This window comes from Frankliniella occidentalis, unplaced genomic scaffold (assembly GCF_000697945.3).
Source record: "Frankliniella occidentalis isolate FOCC.00 unplaced genomic scaffold, Focc_3.1 Scaffold1143, whole genome shotgun sequence".
NCBI classification, from domain to species: Eukaryota; Metazoa; Arthropoda; class Insecta; order Thysanoptera; family Thripidae; genus Frankliniella; species Frankliniella occidentalis.
In genome coordinates this window covers 22,670-33,545 of record NW_026268249.1, presented here as the reverse complement: position 1 = coordinate 33,545, position 10,876 = coordinate 22,670, and the positions used below count along the sequence as shown (strand labels likewise).

Below are 10,876 nucleotides of genomic sequence, written 5' to 3'. Positions count from 1 at the left end.
TAAGATGCGGAAAATTTTCCCTCTGTCGTGCAACTTCAGGAACGGTTCGGCGCAAATAAATTGAAATTACACAAAACGTCGCCGTACCCTAATCGAAGTTTATGTACGAAAGATTAATATTATCGGTCAAAGCGTTTTCAAAATCTGGGAGTGTTACACCCAACCATCGAGGATTTGATTCTTGATATATGTGATTCCATGAAAAGTACCTGAAGGAGGGCCGTACTAATTCCAAAAATGGCATAGATCGAACATACTAATTCCGTACTAAAAGATAGCCCCAGTTGCGGAGCCCGTACTAAATTGGGTGGGGCGAGTGATGCGGGTTGCCTACCCAGGCGTTTGCAGGCGTCCGGCGCTGTTTGACGTTAAATTTTGGTACCTTAGAAGGTCGTACTAATTCTGGGGATGGGATATTCGGAACGTACTAATTCAGCCGGTCAGAATGTTGTACTCGTTGAGCCGATCCGGTGATTGGGTGGGGCAGCGTGAAGCTGGCCCCACCACCTTGCACCTGCGAGAAGTACCTGAAGAATGGCCGTACTAATTCTGAAAATGGCATAGATCGAACATACTAATTCCGTACTAAATGATAGGCCTAGTCACACAGCCCGTACAAATTTGGGTGGGGCCAGCGTGAACCTGGCCCCACCCAACTTCGGATTGACTTTTAAGCTAGTAAATATTCCGTACTAATTCTAATTTTAGTATGGTTCGCACATACTAATTGCGTACTAAATCGTGGTACTATCGGCGGAATTAGTACGGCAATGGGTGGGGCCAACTTCACGGAGGTTACCGTCCCTCACCGCGGCACCTCCGTGCGAGTATGCAACCCGCCCGCACGCCTGCATGCGGTACAGTATAAGCAAAATGAAGGAAGGGGTCTGTGGACCACCATGTAGCACAGAGCGGACCCTTGAGTGTGTGGCTGTTCGGGCACCGCACCGCAGGGGAGAGGGGAGCCGCAGAGCTCGCGGTGCAGTGCGCAGTGCGCCAGAGTCCGAAGCTTTACCTCGTCTTGTCCGCCCACAGGAGGGCGGCTACTCCGGGGCGCTCAACCTGCGCGCCGTGCGCCTCGTCGGGCTGACGAGCAGCGCGTGCAGGCTCGTCTACGGCAAGGGGCTGACGGAGCGCATGCTGTGCGCCGGCCGCAGCGGCGCCGACTCGTGCCAGGGCGACTCGGGCGGCCCGCTCGTGCACAGGGACGCCGCCGGCGACACCCAGCTCGTCGGCGTCGTCTCCTGGGGCTACGGCTGCGCGCGCAAGGGCGTCCCCGGCATCTACTCGCGCGTGTCCAACCCGGACCTGCGCGCCTTCATCCAGAGCGTGTCGGGCGTGTAAGCGCGCGGCAGAGGCGGCGGAGGGAAGGCCCATCCCGCCGTCTAATAAAAACTAGTAACAAGAAAATTTGCTGTTTTTCGGGGGGGGGGGGGTGAGATCTTCTGATGCTTGATCTCCAGCTTACCATGTCTCCCGTTTTTCCAAGAACTCTCTCTCTCTCTCTCTCCCACGCATACACACACACACACACACACACGTGCGGATAGTAGTTGATAGAACAACAAGGGAAATGACCCGTTTGAACTGAACTACCCCTCTGTTTACCGCTGTATTTTTCGTTGACTCCCCCCCTCCCCCACGTCACATTTTTTTCGGACATCCGACACCTGCGCCATCCCAAATTAGGCATAAACGTTTCTTTACGAGCAGATAAGGAATTTGCCTTTTAAAAAGTTCAGTGCGTAGATTAGGTATCCTGTTACAATAGAAGAAAATTATGCGAAGAAACTGGAGCTTGCAGCACCACTGCCGACGTCTATTTTCTCGGTTTTCTTATAGTTTCAATCGAACCTCTAGACTACCGGGCCCCCTCTCCTCCCCCCTCCATTTCCAACCGTTATCGGTACTTAAGGAGAGTACAGTAGGGAAACGTCGAATGGGCTGCCTATCTCCGAGGCGTTCACTGGGTGCACTTTACATCTGCAAAGGACAGACCTGACATCACGCAGTACAAAAGTTAGGCAGTCCATGGGTCATGGCACGACTGGCAGTTTCCTTACAGCTTTCAATGACTCATGTCTAGCTCCCAAATGCATATGGTTGACAAATCACAAACTCCTACATTCTTTTGCAGAGTTAGAAAAAGAAAAGGGTTAATAACGACAGGAAAAAAATTCTGATCTATGAATCTATTTATATATACAAAACACATGGATTTTCTATAGTATCACATAATGATGAGGTGGAAATCAGAAATGTTGAAAAAGTAGGTTATACAAACACTTCAGAAATAAGATTAACAAAGAAACGTCAGAATATGAACAGCACATCAAATGAATTCTGCAGTGTATGCAATGATCAATCACAACCACTTGATGGAAAAGGGTGGCAACCCGAAAGCATGGCTGTACATTGAAGGTTCCACGTACAAGAAATTATGATTGAAACAATTGGAGAGACATTTCAAACGTCGAGAAAAAATCTACAAAATAGAAGACAACAAACTAAAGCAACAAAAACATGCGATCTTTCCACAATAATCATGTTGGCCTGATTAGTCGTCGTCCTCCTCCTCTTCCTCCTCCTCCAGGATATCTACGTTGATGAATGTCACCTCAGCACTGTCACCCCTCTCACAGTCCACGCACTGCCCAACTTCACATTCGTACTCATCACCGGGGCAGATGTTGGGCTGGAGCCAGTGGTCGTAGTGGTTGGTCACAATACCCAGCACTCGCGCCCCATTGCCACCCTGAGGTTGATGAGGGGGTCCGCCATAGTAGGGCCCGGGGGCCCTGTTGCCGCCCCTCAGGTATATCTCCATTTCCATCAGCCCCTCGCCGCCGACCCGCCGCACGAGCACGGCGCCTGGCCGCAGCGCCTGGTGCGCGGAGTCGTGCTCCGCCAACTTGTTGAACAAACTGTCCACGACCAGGTCGCGCGTCGGTGCACTGCTGTGCGCGTACTTGAACTCGCACGTCATGGTGATGCCCTCCATCGCCTCGCACAGGGCGTCCACCTCGGCCTGGGTTGCCGGCGCCGCCAGCGCGATGTGGAGCACCTGCTCCTCGTCGTCCTCGCCGGCCGCGGGGATGCAGATCAGGCTCTCTTCGTCGCACTCAACCTCCACCTTGATTTGCACTGCACCCTCCAGGGCTTCAGCTGGAACCATGGGCCTGTTGGGCGGCATGGTAATAGTACCGGTATTGCTTGCTTCCTTGGATGAGCGTGACGACCCCTCCTATCCCAGGCGGGGTTGGATCGGACACAACACAACAAGGTATTCCGGAGAACTGGAAAAGAAGAACAGCACGAATAACAAAGGGGCCTGTGATTTGTCGCTCAAGTGGAGGGGGAGACCGGGCGACGAATCACGGGCCACCTTGTTATTCGTGCTGTTCTTCTTTACCCGTTCTCCGGAATACCTTATACAATGGGAGCGTGGAAGGAGATCTGCTCTGCTCTCTTGACCTGGACAACCAACCGACAACTGACACTCTGGCGTTGAGTGAGTTTCCTCTTGATCCTAGTTTCCCTGAGAAGTGTAGTCTGCTCGTCGCTCGTCTGTTTCAATGGCGCAGTGAATGCCGTGTTGTTTGGAAGTTGTTTATCGGTTGGTAAACTGTGTTTTCTGGGATTTCTGTCAAGAAAAGAAGGTTTTTATGATTTCGGGTAGCTGCTTAGGCAGAGATAACTACCTGGCGTCCGCGAATAAGTACATAATTGCACACCCACACCCCCACTACCCCCCACCGCCCCCACCACTCAATTCCCCTCCAGTTTCGCCAGTCTTGCACCACGACCTGCACGGTGCACTCGTTAACCTTAAAAGTTAACACACGTTCTGAATAAAGGCCTTGTCGCTTGATTTCCGAGAAAATCATTGAAAGTTTCAGGAATTTTGTCTTTTTCTAACAGGGAATAAAGAAGTTGGCGCAAAAGAATAAAGAAGTGACTTTTAGGGATTGGTCTGTGGTACCACTGATCACTGATGATAAGATTAGCAAGCAGCCGACGTTATCAGGCAAACTTAGAAACGTGAACAAAAATTGATCTCGGTTTACTAAATTTTCACTTGTGGGGTACTTTTTCAGTTGAAAGTAATGAAATTGTGTATTTTACATTGGCGCATTTTTAAGTGACGTAGCTGTCATGAGTCTAAATTCCAGGTGTTGGATGTTAACCCTCATAACGTATGGTAAACACTTGGCTTGGTTATGTTACCCCTTTAGTTAAAAATTAGTTAAAACGGTGATTCTGCTGCAATTTGCGATGGCTGTCGCAATGAAGAGAAATCGTTCCAGACGAAGAATTGCCGCCTTAAGTTTCTTGTCGAACATATCATTAGATGGCACCCATAGTGACACCAACTTTAGCTTTTTCTCAAGAAACTCAACATCAGCCAGCAACACCTTCAAAGCACTTGATCCCCAAGAAAATGATGAATGCATTCCTAAAGTAGAGCTTCAACCTAAGGAAACCCCCATACGAGATACCAAAACTCTCTTTGTTAAACGTTCTCCCATCTTGGCAAGGAGTCCGACTCGACTGAATAGTCAAGTTACTGATCTCAATCACACCCCGTTCAAACAAGCTGATCAGGATGTATTTTCTAAAGTGACATCCACTCCATTTCGAGAAAGGTAAAGTTTCATGTCAATCTTATCATATCGAATTGTTGGATTGTGTTTGAAATGGGTGCTTTGAACTTGTTTTGTAGAACAAGTACAACTGGAAGTGAGTCTGGCTTTGAAAGGCGCCTAGGCTCAATGAGCCACAGGAAGCGCTTGGTATACCATCAAGGTTCTCTTACTGATGAGAAGCACCATCACAACTACAGCAGTAGTGAGAGTATATCGGGTATATCTGGTTCACGTAAGCACCTTCCAGCTCTTATTCTAGATATTTCTCAAACATGTTTGGTATTCTTTTTGGAATAAAATACTTTATTTGCCTATATTTTTTCCAAAACAGATCGTATCAAAACTCAAACACTTCAAGATGCATTTCAAGTACGAGAAGTTCGTATGATTCAACCTCGCAGAGGTCAGCATTTTAGAGATGACAGAATTGTTCTAGTTTCGGCACACAAAGTACCATTTCTCGTTTTTTCATCAATTCCATACAATAAAGGAGGAAGGCAATTCAGGTTTGTAACATTGAACAACTAAACAAAAGTAAATGCGAACATTTTTTTGGTTTTTGCGTTATTACGAATAAAATGTCTCTGTTGCAGAAATGATATGCGAAAAGAAGGGCAAAGAAGACGTAACACATCAGGACCACGACCTCTGTCATCAATCAATGATGGCCTGGATCCTTTTGATCTTCTGGGCCTTGAAAGGGGACAAGATGGCCAAGTAAGTGTTTGAAAAACCCACTACTTGCAGAAAGTTTTTAGCAATCAATATCCCTATTTGACATTGACATTTATTTTAGGAAATATCTTACGGCCAACTTCTTGTTCCGTCAAGAAACTTCTCTCGTGATCGGAAGGTACATTTGCCAGAGTATGAGGCAGTGGAGTCATTTCCATCTGGTTCAAGAAACCATTCTTTTGCAAGGTAAACTTCCCTCATAAAACTATATCTAACACTTACATTGTAAAATTAAGTTATGTGACCATTAGAGTACATTTTTCATTATGATGTTAGAAGATAGAAATAGAATAGTATGTACTCATACTCTGATTTTTCAGGACTAAGGAATTCCTAGGTCTGAAGGATGGAAAATGGTAATGAATTTTAAAAACTATGGTTCTATCTGGTGTGAGGGAAAATCTGAAATCTTTCTCTTCTGCTTGTATTGTACAAAGTGAAATCATTTTGGTCTGCCTTTTTGGTAATTTTCTGCATCTTCTCAACTGCAGTGGTGTTCTAAAAGATTTTTAACTTTACCTAATTTTGTGGGTCAATCATGTTTCAATAATCTCTATCTTCTTTGCATGCTGTTACTTGGTGTACGTAAAGTGTTAGAGTTAAGTTTTCAAATAAATACTGTTAACCAGACTAAAAATGTGCATGTCTCTAAGGTGGAGGGCAGCTGAACGTTTTCTGTGAGGATCAAGCTCTGTTACAGAACTGACTTCCTTGCTCTTATTTTCAAATTCTCTTGCTATGTGTACAAGTGTTATTCTCCTCATAATCTGCAGCTTCCTTTGTGTCTGGTTTTAGGTGCTTCTCTTATGACAGCTCAACTCATCGCTCTAATGTACACAGCGTTCCCGGATCACCTCCTGTTTCTTACAATGACATTAAAGGTAAACATCCTTATGAAGCACAGGTCTATAAAAACTGACAAGATTGTAAGAACCACATTACGTATTTTTATCACAGGAAATTTTGATTGGGAAGAAAGCTCTGGACACTTGCAGCACTTGTCTCATCCTGTAAACCCATCTTCAGTTCATTATTCAGCAAATCTCCTTGATGATCCTGAGCTTATTGCTGGAAAGCATCGTACACTTCTAACTTTTGCCTCCTACATGGTGAGTTGCTGTGAGGAGCTTCCTCCATTGTACAATTCCTACAAGTAGTACTTTTCAAAAACCTGTCATTTCTTAATTTCGCACTTAATATATTACAGACATCAGTCATTGATTATGTACGGCCATCTGATCTTAAAAAAGAGTTAAATGATAAGTTTCGTGCTAAATTCCCTCACATACAACTTACATTAAGTAAATTACGCAGGTAAGAGACAACATTTTATTTAATCTAATCTAATTTAATCATATTGGTCTTGTGTTAAAATTTTCTTTTTGTTTATTTATAAAAAAATAAAGTATCAAGCGAGAAATGAGGAAAATTGCCAAGACAGAATGTGGAATGGATTTGCTGACTGTTGCTCAAGCATACGTTTATTTTGAAAAGTTAATATTGGCTAATCTGATCAACAAGGAAAACCGTAAGCTGTGTGCTGGAGCCTGTTTACTTTTATCTGCAAAATTAAATGATGTTAAGGGTGATGTGCTAAAATTGCTAATAGAGGTATGTGCTATTCGATGTTTATTTTAGAGTACATTATTATTTTAATGTGGTTATCTTTTAAAAATTAATTTTTGTATTTGTGTTTGGTTTCAGAAAACAGAAAGCGTTTTTCGTCTTAATAGGAAAGAACTTATTTTATCTGAGTTTGCTGTTCTTGTTGCCTTAGAATTCAGTTTGCATATACCTACTTGGGAAGTTTTCCCACACTATCAGCGACTTATATACGAATCTTAAATTTTGCTGACTGTGATCTCAAAAGATTAATGCAGTTATAATAAAGCGGCATGATAAGACATTTTTATTAAATGTAAAAGAATTTTTGTTGTTTTGTTTTTACAAAGTTTGATGCTAAACACTAGAAATTAACAAGAATATGTTAAGGTGCTGCTGGTTTGCATTTAGGTACCTCTTTTATGGTGCTTTTAAGTAAATGTTCAAAATTTCTAGTCAAGAAGTATTGTACAATTTTTGTTTTCATTGCCTAATTTGTAGTTTTTTGAATGTGAATTTGACTTCTGAATTTGGCCAAAATATGATTAAGTAGGGAAATTTATTTGTTCACGTACTTAGTAACATAAAATTATTATTCGGATTCAGGGCTCTTTATTTCAGCATGTGTAGGTCTGGTACCTCTTTGTTGAAGACTTTTTTTAAATATTATTATTATCATTTATGGGAAGTATAAGATTGACTGTATTCAGCAATTTTATTTTTCTGGAGTACTGTAATGTGTATTTTAGAACCTTGTATTAGTTTTCAAAAGAAAGATTTAAATTACATCTACCAATCTTTCTCATGTGACTTTGAACAATTTAATTATCAGTGTTTAGGTGTTACCTACGACTGAAAGTTGTCCTTTTCTTAAAGTTTACTTAAAATCATGTACTTGTACATGTTTGCGTCTGTTCAGAAATGCAAACATTATGTTTTAAATGCAGAGATATCTGAATCCTTGCACTTGGCCTGTACTTCTACTGTTTTCAAAGGTTTTCTTAGTTGTTTTTTTAAATTTGTGATTACCACATCAGAGATACTATTTAGATAGGAAAAGAGAACATAGTACAAATACACTTTGTAATGCTGAACTCGCCAGTGTATGTTTCTTTGCTTGCCCTCGCCCCCAGCTCCTGTTCCCTCAGTGTCGTCCTCTCTTCCGGCAGCGTGACGCTCCGCTGCTGGAACACGTGCGATTGGAAGCTGAAGCTGATGCTGCTGCCGGTGCTACTACTGCTGCTGCTACTGCTGCTGCTACTGCTGCTGCCACTGATGCTGCTGCCGCTGCTGTCGCTGCTGCTGCTGCTGCTGCTGCTGCTGCTGATGCTACTGCTACTGCTACTGCTGCCGCCGCGGCTGCGTGTCGCGGTTCATGTGCGAATAGGATCTGGTGGAATAGGGGCCAAGGGCGCGCCGTGCCGAGAGGGAGGGGAGGGAAACGAAGAGAAAGAGAAGATGCAGTGGAGCAGGATCCCGACGAGAGGCGCAAGCCCCCCGAATCACCTCCTGCGAAGCGATGTGCGACCGCGAATGAAGAGCAGCAGTGCAGCGAGCCGCCCCGCCATCCGAGCAGCTCTGCCGCTGCAGCCCAGCCCAGCAGCCCGGCAAGGACAAGGCACGGCGGCACGGCACGCCTAAAGGCGCCTAAAGGCAGCCGCCGCGCCAGGCGGGCATCAACAGCCCATCACGCGACGATCAATCAGCCGACTATTAGTAGCGGGAGTGTGTTGGGTTTGGGGGGAAGGAGGGGAGGGAGGTGGCGTACCCGCTGCCGGACGGTGGTCCTCTTTTCGCAGGAAACGTTGCCCCTTCCACTCTGATTTGGCCGGGCGGGCTCCTTGACGGCATCCTCCATCATCATGGCTGAGCTGTTGACCCCCCCACCCCGCTGGGGTCGCATGAATGGGGCTGAATGTATGATTAATGCCGGGGCTCGCTGACGCTAGAGCTGACGCTGCTGACGCGACGCGCCGACACGGCGGCCTCACATTTCTGAGGCGTTACACGGAATTCCCTCTCTGCTGCGGGCGGGCCGTGCGGCGGGTGCAAGCGCAACGGAATAACCAGCGCATTGACGCGCTTCCTTCCGATACCGCAAAACGAGAGACCGGAAGGGAGCGGGCACGCCACACTCGCCCGCCGCGGACAGAGGGAGCCATGTGCATTCTCGACAGTGTGCTTGCACGCCACTCAACAGAAATGTAACACTTTTGTCAAACATCTTCTCATGTGTGCGTGCAACGTCGCGCACTTTTCTTTGTGGGGAGGCCGGCCGGGGTCGTCGGGACGGGCGTTACTCGGGCCCGACCCGGTCCGACCCCAAGCACCCCCTCTGCACGCCCCACCATGCGCGGCGCGCGGGCGGGAAGTTCAAGGGGACTGGTGCGCCACAAGAGCGGAGATTTGAATGCGCGAGGCAGACCGCTCAGCACCTTGTCCTCCGCGCGGCGCAGCGCTGCGGTGGGAAGTGCACCTATACCGGCCGCACTTTAGGCCCCCCGTCGGGACAGGCGCCGCCGCCCCCCACTCCACCCCCATCTCATCCCTCATCGCGTTTTTATTTCGGCGCCCTTGCTCCACAAAAGTGCCGCGGCCGCCGTCAACGCGTCGTCCTCGTTTGCCACCTCGTGCGCGTGTCAACGGTTTTCCGTTTAAAGCGAGATACGACTTTTACAGATATCTCGTTAGTTTTGACAGTTTTTAGGCAGCGGCGGCGGACTCAAGTCTAGCGGAGGCGGAAGCTCCGGGGAGCGATGACTCCTTCTTTTGGTCGGAAACTGGATTGGTGACAATGTGAACTGGTCCTGTCGCGCGCCTGTCCCAGCCCGGGCGATTAAGGTGTCAAACCGAACCGAACCAGCGACGTCGACCCCATTCACCAAAGAAAAACAATAAGAGTGATCGATATTATGAGTGTTTTGGGTTCTGGGTGATGATCGAGCAACTTTTTATGACTGCCGTGTTTCCCTGGGCGCGCGCGCCCTCGTGTCTCTCCGAAGCGCTACAGTAGGGAAATAGAACTCTTGTGCGTGAGACACACTCTCAAACCTTTTGGTGCGAGCACTTATGTCCTACACCTTTTGGTGTGATGCACGTGTGTACTTTACCTTTTGATGTGAGGTACAGTGCGTCAGACACCCTTCGGACGAACTAAACCTCACACCAAAATTTGTCAGACGCGCACTTGTGAACTCCCATGGGTTGTAGGACAAAAGTGCCTCACACCAAAAGGTTTGAGAGTGTCTCACACCTAGGTTTCCAGAGAAACTTTAATGATTGCAGCATATGGGAACGTTGCAGGAAATACGTCCGATTTACTCAGTTTCATTCGCCAAATTACGGGAGCTGAGCGCCTGCGAGACTGAGGGTGGGCTACCCCGCAGTACACGCATGCACTGTAGGCGAGATATTGCCTACCTACCAGGCGTTAGTGCTTGGAGACGCACTGAACTTCGCAAGTAGGTAACGGCGAATGACAGACGTGTTTGCAGCCGCTACTTTTGTTTATTACGTGACGTCCCCCTGTAAGTCGAGGGTCACTATTCAGAGACTAATATAGGGCTTAACAAATTAACTTCATCAAATTCGCATATGAGAGAGACTCGTCCCGACAGAAAGGGCGCGACAAAATAATATTTAGCGCGGACACGAAACCGGACGCGAACGAACGCGGAGAATAACATGGGCTCTTATGGCTCTACTCAGCTCTGTCCGTCCACACCGTCCGGTCCACGTCCCTGTTTGTGGCTACACGATTGTAGCTACAGCCGACAGTGCCCCGAACCGTCTATAGACGAATTGATTACTTCCAATGCTAGAATATCAACCAGAAGTAAACAGCGCTAAGAACCAAAGCGAAAACGAAAGACATCAATGCCTCTTCGAAGCTC

General features: G+C 46.8%; 3 protein-coding genes across 4 annotated transcripts in view; 2 read left to right on the top strand and 1 right to left on the bottom strand.

The window, feature by feature from the left end:
* LOC113205974 (trypsin-1-like) overlaps positions 1-1,410 on the top strand; it is a 3,718-nt gene extending 2,308 nt beyond the window's left edge. The window contains exon 5 of the mRNA XM_026421820.2: positions 1,036-1,410. Coding sequence (XP_026277605.1) covers positions 1,036-1,344 — 309 coding nt within the window. The 3' untranslated portion in view covers positions 1,345-1,410. The remainder of the gene's footprint in view (positions 1-1,035) is intronic.
* Positions 1,411-2,177: 767 nt separating this feature from the next.
* LOC113205986 (uncharacterized) lies at positions 2,178-3,710 on the bottom strand. The gene is made up of 2 exons (XM_026421837.2): positions 3,429-3,710; positions 2,178-3,296 (listed from the first exon to the last, which is right to left on the bottom strand). The coding sequence occupies exon 2, from the start codon at positions 3,191-3,193 to the stop codon at positions 2,558-2,560; it is 636 nt and encodes a 211-aa protein (XP_026277622.1). The 5' UTR covers positions 3,194-3,296; positions 3,429-3,710; the 3' UTR covers positions 2,178-2,557.
* Positions 3,711-3,824: 114 nt separating this feature from the next.
* On the top strand, positions 3,825-8,077 carry LOC113205994 (CDK5 and ABL1 enzyme substrate 2). 2 transcript variants are annotated; one of them, XM_026421855.2, is made up of 11 exons: positions 3,825-4,646; positions 4,724-4,878; positions 4,978-5,152; positions 5,240-5,363; positions 5,443-5,567; positions 5,702-5,737; positions 6,177-6,262; positions 6,339-6,490; positions 6,589-6,695; positions 6,788-6,992; positions 7,086-8,077. In XM_026421855.2, the coding sequence occupies exons 1-11, from the start codon at positions 4,276-4,278 to the stop codon at positions 7,224-7,226; spliced, it is 1,677 nt and encodes a 558-aa protein (XP_026277640.1). In that variant the 5' UTR covers positions 3,825-4,275; the 3' UTR covers positions 7,227-8,077. The 2 variants fall into 2 exon arrangements, with proteins under 2 accessions (XP_026277640.1, XP_026277642.1); XM_026421857.2 differs by lacking the exon at positions 5,702-5,737.
* Positions 8,078-10,876: the final 2,799 nt, after the last annotated feature.